The 19,488-nt window shown below is 42.5% G+C and overlaps 1 protein-coding gene across 13 annotated transcripts in view; it reads right to left on the bottom strand.

Annotated features, from left to right (window-relative positions):
- Nucleotides 1-19,488, bottom strand: part of anks1b (ankyrin repeat and sterile alpha motif domain containing 1B) — an 833,073-nt gene that overhangs the window by 362,860 nt on the left and 450,725 nt on the right. For all 13 annotated transcript variants that reach the window (XM_080207323.1, XM_080207312.1, XM_080207322.1 and 10 more), the window contains one exon: nt 14,624-14,743. In XM_080207323.1, the coding sequence (XP_080063449.1) occupies nt 14,624-14,743 (120 nt within the window). The remainder of the gene's footprint in view (nt 1-14,623; nt 14,744-19,488) is intronic.

Raw genomic sequence — 19,488 nt, forward strand, 5'->3', positions numbered from 1 at the left:
GAGCAATCTAATGATTCTTACTTTCAATTCTCGTTATAATGTACATTAGCCCTTAATATTTTTATAATAATAACACAATAACTGAAAAGTTATTCTCTTCGACGCTTCTGAGAGATACAAGACGAGGCCATTCCATCGTTATGTCATCATTACTGTTCTGACAGCTTAATGAATGGAACATCCAAACTTGTTTTAACCTAAGATCTCAGAGGAACTCAAATAAACACCACGGGATATTTGCACTTGCCACATTGAAAGCTGGAAACGCACTGCAATTGTCCGTTATGCTATAAACATTCAGCAGTGAGTGCTGGAAGATATTTAATTTCAGGTCACAGGCTGTAACTGTCAGCTGATCAAACAGTAATATTACCGATGACAGCATCTACTGGATGCTCCATTAAGTTACGATTAATATTCATTCCCCGCAGTGGAGCCAATTTGTTCTACATAAACTCCTGGCTTGGATGTATTCCTCATGTTTAACACTGGTGTTCACCTTGCATTGGCAGCCCTGTGGCACAGCAGTTAGCATTGCTGCCTCAGAGCACCTGGGACCCAAGTTCAATTCCTGGTTTGGGTCACTGCCTGTGTGGAATCTGCATGTTCTCCCCATGTCTACATGGGTTGCCTCTGGCTGTTCCAATTCCTCCCACAGTCCAAAGGATGTGCTGGTTAGATGCACTGGCTATGCTAAATTCTCCCTCAGTGTACCTGAACGGGTGCCAGAGCGTGGCGATGAGGAGATTTTCACAGTAATGTCACTACTGTGTCAATGTAAGCCTACTTTGTGACACTAACAAATAAACTTTTGAAAATCAGCATTTGTTTAAAATCTCCACCTTGTTGGGGAGAGTGAAGCAACGCCAGATAAAACCGGTTCACTTGTGTGCAATGCATAAATGGGGTGCTAATGACCCTGTTAAGTCTCCACATTAATAAAACAGAAAGTAAACCTCTGGATCCATTTATGTTTGAAAATGACCCAGCTCAAAGAATGTCAACTGACAACTGCATTAAGAGCTGTTCAGCAATCATGCAGAGTGGTAAATTAGAACACGTGTTACAAATTCCAAAGAGCTGTCCAAATAAAACACCTTCAGCAAAAAAAAAATGCTGACTGGAATAGTTTACACTACTTTTGACAAACAAGCCTAAATTTGAAGATGTAGGAACAAGCCTGAAGGCTTCAACATCAATAAATACTGGAGAATTGAGTAAGGAACAAAATATGGAGTGGTCATGTGGAGCGTATGCTTGGTGCTTACATTTAAGCTGCATAAAAGTGTGGTACGGCATTTTTATACAATAGGCCTGTCAGCACATTTACAATGAAACTAGCATGCAAAAAAATGTGCAAAATGGCATCACAATTTCTATAATTCTGATTATTGGATGCTTTGTTAAAATAAACAACTTATCCCCCAAGACTGAAGCCAACTGGGGCATGGGGTGCGTACATGAATGGTTACGGTGAGCAGGCGGGTAAGTGGAGCTGAGTCCACAAAAAGATCAGCCATGATCTTGTTGAATGGCAGAGCAGGTGCAAGGGGCCAGATGGCCCATTCCTAGTTCTTAAGAAAGCCTCATTGTCTCTTCACATCCTCGGTTCTTACACATGTAAGGGACTAAAGCTTAGGCATTTCCAAAGCGGCATGATGGCGCAGTGGTAAGCATTGCTACCTCACAGCTCCAGGAACCTGGATTCAATGCTGGCCTTGGGTCATTGCCTGTGTGGAGTTTGCACATTCTCCTCGTGTCTGCGTGAGTTTCTTCTGGGTGCTCTGGTTTCCTCCCTGTGTGGGTCAGATGGATTTTGCCTTGGTGTCCCAAGATGTGTACGTTAGATGGATTAATCATGGCAAATACATGGGGTTACGAGGTTAGAGTGGAGGAGAGGGCCTGGGTAAGATACTCTGTCAGATAACTAGTGGCTCTTCAGCACTGTAGGGATTCTATGATTTTTAGTGGTTGATGTTTTCTTTTGCTCCAATTAATTAAAGTGTGCCACAGAACTGAATTGAAAACAAAAGCAGTATTGCAGAGAAAAAAGATTGTTCTGTATCCATTGACGTTGTATTTATCAATCTCAGTCATGAAATGTAACAAAGGTGTCGTCAGAAAACCTCGGACTCGTTAACTATTTCCAAACATGTCCAGCAACTGACTCTGCTCTGGTGACCACAGGGGGCAGTGAAGAGCATGATGCTGTAATTCTTCAATGTACTGCAGCATCACGGCTGTGGCACTCCCTCTATCTGTTGTCTTGAGGTTATGATTACAGCAATACATTCCTTGAATGCGTGATGTTGGATTTTACTCAGTCGTAAGAGAGCATCTATAACTTATAAATGAAGCACTGGAGGAAGTTATCCAGGCAGGAAAATTAACAAATGATGTTAAGGTAGCAGCATTTCTGAAGAACATTAAGTGAAAAATTGATCCTCTTATCAGGATGGTTGCTGGGTGAATAATTTGAGCACTCGGATAATCAATTTTATGATAAGAATTCTCATACCCCTGAAGGACTAAATTTTTTGTTGCAAATTAAAAGCAAAGCGCAGCTGTAAAATATCAATCCTGATTTAGTAGTCAACAGAGGCTCATCTCCTTAGTTCATATCATTCCCCGTGGAAAAGGTAAATTTTAGTAGTAAATTTCTCATTCTTTCTAGTTTGTGTTTAAATAGATGCTGATTCCATTTATTTTTATTTCTAATCAAGCTCACAATTCTCATATGAGATCATTCTTGGGAATTATATACTGAACAAAAGAACATGAGAATTAGAAGAAGTTGGCCATTCAGCTCCTCAAGCCTGCTCTGCCAGTCAATAAATTCATGGCTGATTGATGTGGCCTGAAATCCACTTGCTTGTCTGTCCCTCATAACCCTCATCCCCTTGTCAAGGATGAATCTGTGGAACTCAGCCTTGAATACATTCATTGGGCAGCACAGTGGTTAGCTGCCTCACAGCGCCAGGGACCCAGGTTCAATTCTGGCCTCGGGTGACTGTCTATGTGGAGTTTGCACATTTTCCTTGTGTCTGCGCGGGTTTCCTCCCAAAGATGTGTGGGTTAGGCTGATTGGCTGTGTTAAATGGTCTCTTAGTGTCCCCAGATGTGTAGGTTAGGAGGATTCGCAGAGTAAATATCTGGGGTTACGGAGATAAGGTTTAAGTGGGACTGTTGTTGATGCAGTCTGGATGGGCTGAATGGCCTCCTCCTGCACTGTAGGGATTCTATGATTGACCTACAGCCTCCATTTCTTGCTTTGCAGGAGGATTCCAACACTAATGACCTTCTGAGAAAATAAATTCCCCTTCATCTCCATTTTAAATGGGAGAGTCTTTATTTTATACTGTGCCCCCGGTTCTACATTCCCCCACAAATGAAATGTCCTTTTAACAACTATCATGTAAAGGCGCCCCTCCACACCATCTTACATGTTTCAATAACAACATCTTTTAATTTTCTAAACTCCACTAAGTATAGGCCCAGCCAGCTCAATCTTTTCTCATAAGGTAACCCTTTTATCACAGCATTCAGCCAAGTGAATCTTCTTGGAACAACTCCAATGCAACTATGTCCCTCCTTAAGTATAAAAGCCAAAACTATACACAGTATTCTAAGTGTGGTCTCACTAATGCCCTGTACAGCTGTTGCATTACAGCCTTATTTTATATTACATCCTCCCTTGCAATAAAGGGCAATATCCTGTTGCCTTCCTAATGGTATGCTGTATCTGCATGCAAGCAGTTTGTGATTTAAGAATACAGACACCCAGCCCCCTCTATACTACAGCACTCTGCTGTCTTCTATTTCAATAATACTCTGCTTCTCCATTCTTCCTGCCAAAGTTGACAATCTCACATTTGCCCACACTTTACTCCATCTGCCAAATTTTTATCCACTTGCATAACCTATGTTTATCTCTTTGCAGACTCTTTGTATGCTCCTCACAACTTGCTTTCCTGCCTATTTTTGTCTTGAACTTTTATTTTCCATTTACAAATATATTGCAAAGTGTGTCAGAGCAGGCACCCGGGCCTAAAAATTGGATCGTGCCAGATCAGGGTGAGCTCCTGCTACTATGTATGTGGCCTGCATCAAGTGAGGCTGCTATGGTGCATGAGAGATGAGAGTGCAGATGGTGGCAAATACTCGGAGGCTCATGCAAACTGAGTTTTTCATCGTCCGCACTGAGCAGCTGGAGCTGCAGACCTGAAAGAGCAGCTTAACCCATATGGCTGCATCAGACTGAGTATTCCAATTTTCTTTAAAGCCAGTCTGTCAGTGACAGCTCAGTTTCACTGAGTTGCTGAGCAGCCTCCAGTCTCCGGGTAGCTGCCTGATTCAGATTGTTTTCTTTAAAAGAAAAAAACCTACCAAACTGCCCCAAGGTCAGAAGCAATGCAGCAAATACAAATGCTCTTAGTTGAAAAATAATATGTGAATTCCCTGTAATTGGATGCTGTTCATGTGGGAGGGGGGGGGGATTTGAGGGGGATTAGAGGGGGAATTTCCAGGAGAGTTTGTGGCAGGGGGTGGGGGGGGCGGCTGTTGGCAGAGGGTTTGGAGAGATTGGGGGGAGCTTGGAGGAGGAGAGTTTGGAGGGGGAGCAGGGAGGTTTGGAGAAGAGAGGTTTGGAAGAAGGGAGGAGGCAGGCTTGGAAGGAGGTTGTTGGTGGTTAGAGAGGGATTGGAGATGCACTGGAAAGTTTTTAGAGGAGGGTTGGAGAGGGAGCTGGAGGGAGAATTGGAGGAGCTGGAAGAGGGGGTTGGAGGAGAGTGTTTGGAAAGGGGGTTGGGAGGGGGCATTAGAAGGGAGTTAGCTACAGATTTGAATTGGTATGTAAATATAGTGATTTCATTGTAGCCATTTCTTAATGTCAGAACAGGGCAGCATGGTGGCACAGTTATCTCACAGCGTTAGGGACCCAGGTTCAATTCTAGCCTCGAGTCACTGTCTGTGTGGAGGTTGCACATTCTCCCTGTGTTTGCATGGGTTTCCTCCGGGTGCCTCCCACAGGTAAGGCTCTTCAGAGAGTTGGTGCAGACTCAGTAGGCTTAATGGCCTCCTTCTGCAGTGTATGGATTCTCTGAATTTCACCATTGCTTTGGTCTGCTTTCCGTATGCAAGTGTAATGATAGAAAGACAAAACCTATATTTATACAGCCACCTTTTAGAATGTTCCAAAATTGCTTTACAGCCAATTAAGTATTTTTGAATTGTAGTCACTGGTATAATATAGCAATATTATCAAAAGATGCAACAGGCTCCTTCTCCTACTACACATGTCTGTACGTCATCCAGGAGTGGATGCAATGAACTGGCTTGCTGTCATCATCCATAATTATCTCATGTATACAGGATGGAATCATGGCTGAAGTTCCATTTATTTTCTTGCTAATGAAAGTCATTATAAGTAGGCTTAGTGGAGTGAAATTGACAGGATGGGAGTGCATTATGGGCTCATTATGAATTAGTAACCTGTTTTAGGCCACATATTATTCTAAAGAGTCTTAAACTTAAATCTTGTCCTTTTATTAACTTACCAATTATCCCACACTATCGTGGTGCTTCATTTGAGTTTGTTGAGGTATTGAAATATCATGATAAAGTTATGTTGCATAGTAGGTGTTGAAAATATATAGTAGTGAGAAGCAGTAATCAGCAGAGTCTTTAGACTTACTGATCAAGAAAATACACGCACAATTGTGAACCAGTCTTTGCCCGCTGACCTCTTAAACAATTGTGTCACACAGAGACACCTGAGGGATCCAATGCTTCTCACTGACAGTGAAGACCTATGTTCATTAATCATTCCACTTTGTTGCTCAGGTCTTTTGATCTTTCTATCCTGCGAGATTACTGATAAAACAGAATCTAATTACACCCATGTATGAAATAGGCAGGAGTCTTATTCTGCATCTACAGAATAGAAAAGACTGTGTGCAGTTTATCTGGGTTGCAAGAATTAAATCTTTCCCCCAGCCATAAATTTCACATCATCGTGTCCATATCGTGCAATATGCAGAACATAGTAATGAGAACTGAGCCAGTCGCCAAAATCATTGTTAGTGCTCACACAGTGTGATAAGAACCAATTGAATGTTTCAAGTCAAATTAATAATTTTGCACAATGCTGTTAAAGTCAAATTTATACTTTCTGGTCTGTTGAATATTCATGGTAGGATCACCAATAAAATACAGATAAACTAAAATGCATTATATCATTGCTGTTCTTAACATTAATACCTCATGCTGTACAAATATCGGACCATATTTGTAACCAGTGGGCATTATCATTTTACTCAGACCTTTCGTGATTGTTAGCTGAACTGATTGGTGAGTTGTCAAGGGGGAATAATATCATGCATGACTGAAGGGGAAGGTTAAAGTGGGCAGGGGGTGGGGAAGAGAAGGGGAGAGCATTGGGAACAAAGAGCTCAGAAACAGAGGAAGCACTGGGGCCCATGGTTTCTCTCCCTGGCCATGGGTCAATGGCTAGGCCACAGTAAATCGATCCATTGGCCCTATTTGTTTAGTACGGGCATGCCCCAGTCATGGGCCTGGAGACAGTTCACTGGTTCCAAGAGATACCAACATCAGTCAGCTCTGATAGAATTCAGGCAGCAAGATGGCAGCTGCAGGGGTAGGTGAGGCAGTAACGTGATTTTAATATAGAGCCAAATGGAACACTCCTCTTCTCGTTCTTTGCTCCACAACAAGGTTAGTTTTGAAAAGGTTAAATGACCTATCTGGAGCCAGACTCCAGCAATTCCTGTTGGTCTGGCTGCCGTGTCTCTGAAAACTGATCTCAGCATATGTGCTACATGGTGCTATCAATAGCAGACAGATTTTATTTTAAAGAAGGCCTCACATATGCAGAAGACTTCATTGACCTGTTTCATTTCCACTTCCATCATGAGCTTAAGTCCATTGTTTGTAAACTCTTCCACCTCTATGGCTGCCTTAATCCAATTGCTACTAATAGTTAATGTCTTATTCGTGCGTTTATGGCCTCGAGATTTAATGATTCCATTGCTCTCTGAGCTGGTCTGTCTTCCACCTTCTGTGAACTTCAATTCAGCCACAGATCTGATGCCCATATCATATTCAGCATTTAGTCCCACTCACTCATCAGCTTGATCCCTGCTGATCCCCTTTCCACATGAAATCTTATAGACTTTGACACTATGTGTTTTACGGATTGTCCCTGCGTCACTGGAATATCCACTGACTTCATGAATGCCATTGCAGGTTAGTTTGCTTGACACATGATTTGGGCTGGGATTTTCTGGCAGGTCCTGCTGTGGTGGATGCAACAAGGGGTCAGGGGAGTCCAGAAATTACTACTCTCCTCTCCCCTCATAACTCAAAACAAAAAGTTACAAGTAACAAACAGGATCTAGTTTTCAAACCCTGGCCCAATTCGTACCACAGTCAGTCAAAGCAATTTGGATGCTACTTGGAATTGGAATTAGGAATTAGGAATATGTGCATGTTATAAGATGAAATTATTTATGAAATCTGGAACACGCCTCCCATTTCAGTCTTCCCTGCAGTTCAAAATAGAACCATCAACTGAACAAGCAGTCTGCCAATGTTTCAGTGAAGACAGAGCATTATACAGGGGCAGCATCTCTGTGGAAATTTGTGGGGCAAACCTTTCTTTTCTCTGCAAATATATACCAGAATGTCACCTGTACATGGTTTCATGATGGTAAAAAATGGCTGGTGGCTTCCTTGCGTCTCCCAGTAGAGTACTTTTTGCGCTCCTTTAACATGAGAGTGCAGTCAACTCTCATTATAACAGGCCCTTTGGCAGGCAGCCAAAAAAGTGATAAGAGCCCAAGAAAATATTGGCATTTGCAGTGTCTACATTTTTGTAGGAAAACATTACTTACATGCCAGTAAGTCACTGGCTCTGCATTTAGCAGGCATTATATGCATGCGAAACATTGAAGCAAGATACTGCAGATGCTGGAAATCTGAAATAAAAGCAGAAAGCGCTGGAGAAACATCTTCAGAAGAGTCATCCAGACCCCAAACGTTAACCCTGTTTCTTTGTTCACGGGTGCAGGAAGGTGGGATTAGAAAAGGCACCTGGGTGTCCTTGGGCTGACATAGACAAGATGGGCCAAAGGCCTCCTTCTGTGCTGGAACATTTCTATGGTTTCTCAGATGCTGCCAGACCTGCTGAGTTTTTCCAACATTTCCTGTTTGTATTTTATACTACATACATTCCACCATTTCCAGATTTATATTTAGTGCAGATATGGTGCAAACATAGAAGCACAGAAAATTATAGCACAGAAATGAGATCAACAATACCAGCTCAGCATTTTGCTGGGAACAATGTCAATTTTTCTGTTTAAAATAATTAGTTAGTATTAATTAATACTTTGGAAGCGCAATGTTTCTGTCTTCACCAAGGATGCCATGCTCCAATAAGCTGCTTTGGTGACATCTTTCTGACTGCAATTTTCCTCTTTTTAGCAAGGAATTTAAGTTGATGACCACTCACTACTAACTCGCAAAACAAAGGAACTATAGGGGTGAATTTAGCCGTCCCACCATCCACAGGGATGGCAGCATGAAAACATCCATTGAGCTCGAGTGGGATTTTCCTGTTTCAGAGTGAGCAAGGCTGTAAAATCCCACCCTTCGTCTTTCCCTATCAAAATCTACAGCTATAAACAAACCAGTCTATTAAAGCTCCTCAGCCACCTCTGCTCCTGTAGAAGCATTCCCAATATTTCTCATCTCTCCTTCTATCGATAGTTACCCCACCCTGGCATCCAGCTGATTCTACACTGGGTACCCTCTGAGCCCAGAGTTTTCCATGCAGGTGTTGCCTCGGTGGAAATATTTGGGGCGAGCTCGCATCCTCTCAGACAGGAAGCCCCAACCCAATTTTCTAGCCATCAGGCTGTTAATTGGTTCAGGTCCTGGCTTCCATCCACCGTTCCCCCCTTCCCTCACCACCATCCCAAGAAGAGTGCTGGCCACAGCTAGGAAACGATTCCAGTTCCCTACAGGAATTGTCGCTGGAGGTTGGATGCTAAGGTAAGTGGGGTGGTTTTGTCAGGGCCTGTCTGGCTGCTCATGGCAAGAGGGACATAGAGGACCATGATTAGGAGGCTGGGACAAGCAAAAGCAGAGCAGAGTAGTGGGTGGGTGGGTGCCATTAAGCACAGGGTACCCGAATTGTAGCCAGGATGGCAGGGTTTACTTACTGGCCTCGACATGTAATATGAGCACCCTGCCACTGGTAAAAGTACCAGCAAAGAGTTGAGAGGAGTGCTGGCTGAGAGCCAACACCTCTGTCCTTGCTGCGACCCCCCTCCCCTCTGTGATTTCCCCTCCTGACATCACTCACCTGTGGCCTGGGTCCCTCAGTGATCCATGACCTCATTAGGATGCATTACCGGTAACAGCCACTGCCTTCCCAGTGGCAATGCCGAGCAATGAAGAGCTCCTGGCAGGCTTGAACACTGCCCCCAAGGTACTTGATCCTAGGAAGGTCTGAAGTGCTGAGGTTAGTTATGCCTATAACTCATTGGGTTGAATTTCCAACAAATTATTCCAATCTTCCATTGTATCTTTAACAAAAGGTACAGTGTAGAACTGGGAGGACCCTCCCATAGAAATACTTCTACCTCATTCCATCCTGAGGCAAGAATGCAATCTTAATGCCTTTCCCATGTACTTTAGGGAAAGTAACTTCAGATTAAGACTGCAGTAAAACATTAGAGTTAATTATTCTTCAAGAACTGATTAGATTTCAAACATTTAATTACCACAGCTATATATATTTCTGTGCAAATAATTCATGTCAGGTAGTTTAATGTAGCAATATTTAATGCCAATATAAATCATTCCAAGCATACGCAAGTGGCATTAACATAAACCTTTGGAACACAAGATGGTCACAACTTAGTGAAGAAAACAGATCTTTGTCCCGCTACTTCTCATTCTGTGTTTATGTCACGCATTAGTGCATTTAGTAGATTATTCTCCTGACCATGTCTCCTTTTTTTTAAAGCTTATTTATTAGTGTCACAAGTAGGCTTACATTAACATTGCAATGAAGTCACTGTGACAATCCCCTAGTCACCATACTCTGGCACCTGTTCAGGTACACTGAGGGATAATTTAGCATGGCCAATTACCCCTAACGTAGGCATACAGACAGACACGTTTATGATAGTCAAATATGCACCAGCATTTTCGATCCTGTTTAGCAGATAATTCAATGGTCTTTTGACCTTGCATCAATCTGTAAGTGTAGATAATGCAATTTTCTAATTCAAGTTGTATGATTTGGAGGTGATCTATCAACATGTTAAAGACCAATGCATGCTTGGCATTATTCAAGAGCAAAGCTACAGTAATTGGACCATATCAAGGTAGGATGTCAAAGTGTGACTATTGAGGCAATGTTTACAGGGTGAAATATCCAGTATATGCAAATGGAATCCTGAATACTGTTTGAAAAGTGAAATGTTGCTCATAGCAGACATTGAGGCCTGTTTATTCATGCATAATAAAAGCTTGCAACCACAGAATGCAAATCCATTGTTGTGTGTGTCAGGGATTTTTCTATTTGCAATAGTGAGCTGATCTGCTGTCCTTATATTATTATTTAATCACTGTAAGCCTGCAAAGGTTCCTGGCTAAGCGCGGCTGAATGAACAGTGTAGCACAGATGATTTGCATATGAATGTAATTAATTGAATTGAGTTTGACAACAAATATATGTGTTAAAAATTGACTCATACTCCTTGGGTTAGTAATTACAGAATGCATTTCAAATTGGTGTCAAACTACCTGAGAGGTCATCATTAACAATAATAAAGCTATTAGAAGCTGGGCTTGTTCTCCTTACAGCACAGAAGGCCAAGAAATTTGATGAGTGTTTAAAATCATGCGGCATTTAAGCAAAGTAAAGAAAGAGGAATTGTTTCGATAAGCAGATTAAAGGTGACTAGCAAAAGAAAAACTACATCACCCAACAAGCAGTTGGAATTTGGAATACATTGCCTGATGGGTTGCTAAATATGATTCCATGGCAAGTAACCTTTAAAGTTAAAGTTTATTTACTAGTCACAAGTAAGGCGTACATTCACATTGTAATGAAGTTACTGTGAAATTCCCCTAGTCACCACACTCTGGCATCTGTTCGGCTACACTGAGAGACAATTGATACCTTCAGCAACAGCCGATGCACCTAACCAGCACGTCTTTCAGACTGTGGGTGGAAACCGGAGCACCCAGAGGAAACCCACGCAGACACGGGAGAACATACAAACTCCAAACAGACAATGACCCGAGCCGAGAATCAAAACTTTGAACGAGGATTTTAAATACTTGGAAGAGGAAACATTGCAGGCATGTGGGAAAGGAGCCAAAGAATGGATCTACCTAGATTACTCTTCAAAACTGTCAGCACAGACTAAATGGCCTGAATGCCCTCTTCGGTGCTGCGGCATTGTGAGATTCTCTGATTCTGATGACCATATAGAGTGTGTTGGCTGGAAGCCTCCATTGTATAAACAAAGCCTTCAGCATTCAAGACTGAGAGGCCAACACAGACCTGCACCAAATGGAAACAACTTTACCCACACTCCTAAAGACAGGCCCATCTGCTTCCATAACCATTTCCCCTCTCAGCAGCCATTTAGCTGTTCCTTTGATTTGTTCAGCATTTGCCTCAAAACTGTAAAAGAAATCCTCAGTGTTTGCAGAGTATGGACTTCAGACACTTTATTGATGTTTTATTCTTAGAATAGGATTCATGACCAGAATTCCTTGTACACTAACCTCTGCATTTGAATTGGAAACAATGTAAAGCAATATCAGTTAAGCGGTTGCATTTTATGGAGAGGCATATTGCTCACCTCACCTCCCCACCCACCCCCAATTTACACAGCCCCCATCCCAGCCCATTACAAAAGCCAGTTTCAAAAGGACTAACTTTAAAAAGAGCTACCTTCAGCAATGGCACGCAGGGGGAGATCTATTAATTACTTTTTTTAAAAACAGTGTTGGTGATTTTGGCACCTGCCCATTTATTTGCTTTATGGCAACCAGGCTGGAGATGGCTGGCAAGTTTTACCCATCTCTAGTTGCAGAGTAGAACTGGCAGATGTCAGGGAGAAAGCTGTCCACCTTGCTTCTTGAAGGCTGAGGGCACAACTTCTTTTTAGGTAAAGGTATGGATACTTTGCCAGGAACTGTGTATGATGGCACAGTGTTTAGCACTGCGGCTTCATAGCACCAAGGACCCAGGTTCAATTCCGGCTTCAGGTTGCTGTCTGAAGTTTGCATAATCTCCCTGTGTCTGCATGGGTTTTCTCCCACACTCCAAAGATGTGCAGGTTAGGTGGATCGGCCAGGCTAAATTGCCCCTTAGTGTCAGGTGGACTAGCAGGGTAAATAGATTGGGTTAAGGGGATAGGGCCTGGATGGGACTGTTGTCGGTGCAGGCTCGATGGGCCAATTGACCTCCCTCTGCACTGTCCGAATTCTATTATACTAACTAATTTGGAATTGGGACAATTCTTTCAAATTGGTCACAGCTGTCTGTTTGCTAAAGCAGGCTTGACATTCTATTTTTTTTCCACACCACAATAAAGTGAGGAGTGAGTCAGAGGATTGTAATTCCTGGTGGGACCCCAGGCTGTCTGTGTATCAGACAGGGAAGCTGAAAAACACAAGGTCACAGCAGGGGAGCAGAGAGAAGGAAAGGAGAGATTGTAGAGAGGAGGCTTTGTGGTTGGGAGAGATTGAGTCTGAGAGAAATTGAGATCAAGGTGGAGGGAGCGTGGATATGTCATAGATTTTCCTGATAATAACAAGACCCAAAATTGACAAAGGGAAAGGTGGGATATAATTTATCTAGCAACTAGGGAGAATCTGACAGCAGCCCACATTCAAAGGGGATGAAGGGATGCAACCTTTTCTCAGTAATGAGATTAGCAGACATCTAGAAAAGATCAGAAGTAAATGGCTTTATCATCAGGAAGCAGTTTACTGAGATGACTGAGAAATCTGGAGAGGCAAATAGATGCTAATTTTTAAGATTGGAATATAGGAGAGACAGAAGGCCAAATGTACTATGGGCAGAATCAAAGAGAACCAGCAGTACAATTGACGGCTCCTGCAGAAGCAGACAGGCCAGTTTAACACCCTGCAAGCAGCCCAGGGTAAAAGCTAACAGCAAACCAGTTAACAGCAGAGTTAATGCAGAAATCTTCGTGAAGACAGTTTATCTTCACTGAACCAGGCAAAGGCACTTCCCACATTTGATCCTCATCCTGGTAATGCATGGTAACTATAAGCTGAACTTAACTTACAGATTTGTTTAAGCGGAATGTTGTTTGGAGAATGGGGAAGTCTTATTAAGTTCAGGTATAGGGGCTATAGCTTGGAACAAGGGTGATTTCTGAATAAAACTATTTATCTGTATTACTCTAGGGTTTATGCATCTTATAGAATCATCGTCCTGTTGATGTGCATTTGTCTTTTTTTCATTTAATAAATAGCCTTTAGTAGTTGATACACTACAACTGGGCTCCTTCTTCTTGCGGTTGGTTTCACATGATTCCGTATCTCATTTAAATATAACGATAATATACAACACCAGGGACTGGTATCTCACGTTGCGACTCCCATGCAGTGTGGTTTATGATGGATGCATGAATCAGAGATCACAGGGTGCATTGATGGGTCACAGATCATGAGCAGGATCAGTAACAAAGTTAAGTTTGTTGGGTTTGGAAGAACATTCCTGCTTCTCGTGGTCCACATGCTGTAGAGTGACTGCACTGATTAGATTCATCCATTCTTCCTTGCTGTGTTTATCTGAAGCCTGGGTAGCTCAGGTGAAATGGGTAACGCAGGTAAAAACAAAATGGAGGCACATGGCCCTCTTCAAAATTTTATGAAGCAATCCCTGAGAGCGGATTGTCCATCCATGCCCTGACCCCTCCTTTGCTAATGCCAAAGATGAGCAACAAAATGTTCAACTTCTTACCTGCACCCAGATCACCTATTCTTAGGAGTAAAGTTTAAATTTATTTATTATTGTCACAAGTGGGCTTACATTAACACTGCAATGAAGTTACTGTGAAAATCCCCTGGTTGGGTACACTGATGGAGAGTTTAGCATGGTCAATGCACCTAACCTGCACGCCTTTCAGATTGTGGGAGGAAACAGGAGCACCAGGAGGAAACTCACGCAGACACGGAGAGAATGTGTGGACTCCGCACAATTGAACACGGGTCACTGCACTGTGAGGCAGCAGTGCTAACCACCATGCTGTCCGAAGATTACGCAGAATGTTGCTAATATATTTATTGACAGAGATATTGACAAACAAATCACTGGGAAGAGTCCCAGCAGGAGATATATTGATAGCCAATGTGGAGGCTGGAGCATTGATGAAAGTGTTTTGTTTGTGTGGAATGTGACTCCAGTGTTACGTATTGACAACTGAATTTCCACATGTTAGAAAGCAGCAACATATACACTGACTAACCCAATAAAGTAAGTACCTGAAACTCTGCAAAAATAAAGCCACCTACATCACCCAGAGTGACTAACCTCTCTTACCTTTGACCTTGTGGGAAGGTGAAGCTGCTGGTGAAGATATGGAGGCTCGAGGAGTTGGAACTGGACATTGCTTTCCTGGCTCTTCTGCTCCCTTTAAATCCATCTGTTGCAGCAAATAATCTGTAGATTTGAAAACAAATGACAAACATGGAGGACAGCTCGCACAGCTTTAACTGATAAGATTTGATCAACATTTTTTTTAAATTAAAAGGATAAGTCATGATAGAAGCAAAATTGCAGATAATCCAGAACATTTGAATCATCTGACCATTTGACCTCACACAGGACCCCCCGATCCATGATCCTTTAGCCTCCTGTTAGGACCGACTACTTGAAACCATATCCACATTCACTAAACTAGTTGGCAGTTTCAGACTATCTTGAAACATATTCTTAAGTGCATGGATTTCTCTCATGCTTTGCTTTGGTGAAACCATACTTCTTTTACACCGAAAGAATCTCTCCATGTTCTGTATCCCCTTCACTTTGTTTTGACTTTAAATCTGAATCGAGAAAGACCGATCCACCAAACACATGATAAGGATCACTTCACCTGATAGAGCAAGTACACCGATCGAGATAAAGAAGAACATGACAACATTCTTTCACATCACAAACCAATAGCTATTAATGGAGAAGCAAGGGGGTATCTGTTACAAATATACAAGTCATAACTCAGAAATGAGCAGTTAGCAATGTTAGGTACCAGTCACATCTTTTTTGAAATGATATCAGACCAGGCTGGTAGCTCAGGTGAGTGTGGTGACGGCATGCACGGTTACTCCTGGATGATAGCTACTCTGTGCCTTTTGATTAATCTAATTAGTGTTTGACATTGCGTGTAGCTCCACAGGTTTAACCCCAAAACTGTAACACTCCACTGATAATGCAGAACGATGCCCCAGGCAAGTACAGATGAGGATTATAGGTCTGTGGAGACAACCTACAACTTGCAGCTCGAAACAAGCGGGATAAAGAGAGGCCGTGTTAGTCTCCTTGTAAAGGAGGAATTACATTAATGAGATTCACTACCAAAAATCCAAATTCAAAAATTAGATTCTTAAAGCCAAAAAGTGAACATGACCTTTATAATTTTGAAAAATATTAGTGGCATTTAACTCCCAAGAGCATTTGCTTTTAACTTGAAGTAAACCGTTTTTTGCATCTCAGCATTAGTTATTGTGCTTCCCTACAGTATCGCTGATTACTGGAGGAAAGTGCTGAGGATGGGAATGACTTTAGGATTCATAGAATCATTGAAGAATTCTAGAATCACTACAGTGCAGGAGGTGACAATTCGGCCCATTGAATCTGCACCAACACTTCCCCTCAGGCCCTATCCCCATAACCCTATGTATTTACTCTGGTAATCTCCCTGACACAGAGGGAGAATTTAACATGGCCAATCAACCTAGCCAGCACATCTCTAGAGTGTGGGAGGAAACTGGAGCACCTGAAGGAAACCCACACAGACAGGCACCCAAGGATGGAATTGAACCCGCGTCCCTGGTGCTGTGAGGCAGCAGTGCTAACCACTGTGCCACCATGGCACCCTTTGTTTCACATTTTTGGAAGAAGAGGAGTTTACGAGAGGATGACAAATACAGGTGAAAATGAAAATCAAACAGCGACTGATTGTCAATTCTACTCAAGAGTCCCACATGGGAACCCAGTACTGGAGTAAATGGGAGCTGTTCCACTGGGATGGCCTTCACCTGAACAGTGTTGGCAAGTTGTATAACTAGCACAGGAGAGAGCTTTAAACTAAATAACAGGGGTGAGGGAAGATGTGATAAATTATAGGGAGGGGAGAAGACAGGAGAACAAGGTAATCAGAGCATGGAGAATGATAGGTCTGGCCCAAAAGTTAAAATTCTAAATTGGGGCAAGACCAATTTTGATGGTATCAGGCAGGAACATTCAAAAGTTAATTGAGGGAAGGCAAAGGGACATCTGGTAAGTGGCACACTTTCAAAAGTGTGTTAACCAGGGCTCAGGGTAAACACATTCCTCATAGAGTGAAGGGCAAGGCTGGCAGAAATAGGGAACCCTGGATGAGTCGGGATATTGAGGCCCTGGTCAAGAAAAAGAAGAGGCATATGACATGCATAGGCAACTCGTATCAAGTGAATCCCTTGAAGAGTATGGGGGTATAGGAGTAGAGTTAAGAGAGAAATCAGGAAGGCAAAAAGGGGACATGAGATTGTTTTGGCAGATAAGGCAAAGGAGAATCCAAAGAGCTTCTACAAATACATAAAGGGTAAAAGAGTAACAAGGGAGAGAGTAGGGCCTCTTAAGGATCAACAAGGTCATCTATGTGCGGATCCACAAGAGATGGGTGAAATCCTAAATGAATATTTCTCATCAGTATTTACTGTTGAGAAAAGCATGGATGTTAGGGAACTTGGGGAAATGAATAGTGATGTCTTGAGGAGTGTACATATTACAGAGGAGGAGGAGGTGCTGGAAGTCTTAAAGCACATCAAGCTAGATAAATCCCCAGGACCTGATGAAGTGTATCCCAGGACATTGTCGGAGGCTAGGGAGGAAATTGTGGGTCCCCTAGCCAAGATATATGAATCATCAATAATCACGGGTGAGGTGCCTGAAGATTGGAGAGTGGCAAATGTTGTGCCTTTGTTTAAAAAGGGCTGCAGGGAAAATCCTGGGAACTACAGGCCAGTGAGCCTCACATTTATGGTGAGTAAATTGCTGGAAGATATTTTGAGAGACAGGATCTACAGGCATTTAGAGAAGCAAGGACTGATTAGGGACAGTCAGCATGGCTTTGTGAATGGAAAATCGTGTCTCACAAATTTGATCGAGTTTTTTGAAGGGGTGACTAAGAAGGTAGATGAGGGCTACATGGACTTTAGCAAGGCTTTTAACAAGGTAGCGCTTAGTAGGTTGTTGTGTAAGGTTAAATCTCATGGGATTCAGGGGGAGGTATCTAAATGGATACAAAATTGGCTTCTTGACAGAAGCCAGAGTGTGGTTGTAGAGAGTTGTATTTCAAACTGGAGGCCTGTGACCAGCGGTGTGCCTCAGGGATCAGTGCTGGGTCCACTGTTATTTGTCATTTATATGAATGATTTGGGTGAGAATATGGGAGACATGGTTAGTAAGTTTACACTAAGACTGGTGCCATAGTGGACAGTTAAGGAAGTTATTTCCAATTGCAACGGGATCGTGATCAATTGGGCCAGTGGGCTGACAAATGGCAGATGGAGTTTAATTTAGACAAATGAGAGGTGATGCATTTTGGTAGATTGAACCAGGGCAGGACTTACTCAGTTAATGGTAGGGCACTGGGGAGAGTTACAGAACAAAGAGATCTACAGGTCCATGTTCAAAGCTCCTTGAAATTGGAGTCACAGGTGGACAGAGTGGTGAAGGCGGCATTCAGCATACTTGGTTTCATCAGTCAGAACACTGAATATAGGAGTTGGAATGTCTTGTTAAAGTTGTACGAGACATTGGTAAAGCCACACTTGGAATACTCTGTGCAATTCTGGTCACCCTATTATAGAAAGGATAGTATTAAACTAGAAAGAGTGCAGAAAAGATTTACTAGGATGTTATCGGGACTTGATGGATTGAGGTATGAGAACAGGCTGGATAGATGGGACTTTTTCCTCTGGAGCATAGGAGGCTGAGGGGTGATCTTATAGGGGCAAAGATCAACTAGATAGTCAATACCTTTTCCCAAAGGTAGGTGTCTAAAACTAGAGGGCACAGTTTAAGGTGAGGGGGGAAAGATGCAAAAGGGTCCAAAGGGGCAATTTGTTCACACAGAGGGTGGTGAGTGTCTGGAACAAGCTGCCAAAGGTAGTAGAAGAGGCGGGTACAATTTTGTCTTTTAAAAAGCATTTAAATAGTTACATCAGTAAGATGGGTATAGAGGGATATGGGCCAAATGCGGGTAACTGGGATGAGCTCGCAGGTTCTAAAACAAAAGGGTGGCATTGACAAGTTGGACCAAAGGGCCTGTTTCCATGCTGTAAACCTCTATGACTCTGAGTGTACAAACTTAAGAGTGCACCAGCAGATAAGGTTAGAGGTTCCAAAAATAGTAAAGAAACAGAACTGGTATCTGAATGCATTATAGCATTAATAGCAAAACAGAAAAATTGTCAGCCCCAACAGAAATAAATATGTATGATCTGCCAGCCATTAGAGAGACTTGACTGCGAGATGACAAATGCTGGAACCTGAATATTTAATGTGACATGACATTTCGGAAGGACAAGAAGCTCAGAAAAGCTAGTGGTGTCGCTCTGTTACTTACAGATGGCATGAGTGCATGATGAGAGATGACAGAGAAGAGGGATCATTGTTGAGTTGGCGAGATGTAACAATTGCTGCAGGGATCAGTGCTGGGGCCTCAACCTTTTACAAACTATATGCATGACTTGAATGAAGGGACCGAATGTATGATTGCTAAATTTGTTGGTAACATAAAGACAGGCAGGAGAATATGTTGAGAAGAGGATGTAAGGAGTCCACAAAGGGATAGAGATCGTTTTAATTTAGCAGATGACATATAGTGTGGGAAAATGTGAACTTGTCCACTTTGGCAGGATGAACAGAAAATGGCATATTATTTAAACAGAGAGAGATTGCAGAACTCTGAGGTAGAACGGGATCTAGATGTCCTGGTACACAAATCACAAAAAGTCAGCGTGCCTTAGGAAGGCAAATGGAATGTTGTCACTCGTTGCAAGGGGAAAGGTATAAAAACGGAAACATTTTACAGGGTTTGAGTGAGGCCACATTCGGAATACCGTGTACAGTTTTGTTCTCTTTATTTAAGGAAGGCTATAAATGTATTAGAATCGGAGTGGAGAAGGTTCACTTGACTTATT

Source organism: Carcharhinus amblyrhynchos, chromosome 19 (genome assembly GCF_965287045.1).
Source record: "Carcharhinus amblyrhynchos chromosome 19, sCarAmb.v2.hapA, whole genome shotgun sequence".
In the NCBI taxonomy this organism is placed as follows: domain Eukaryota; kingdom Metazoa; phylum Chordata; class Chondrichthyes; order Carcharhiniformes; family Carcharhinidae; genus Carcharhinus; species Carcharhinus amblyrhynchos.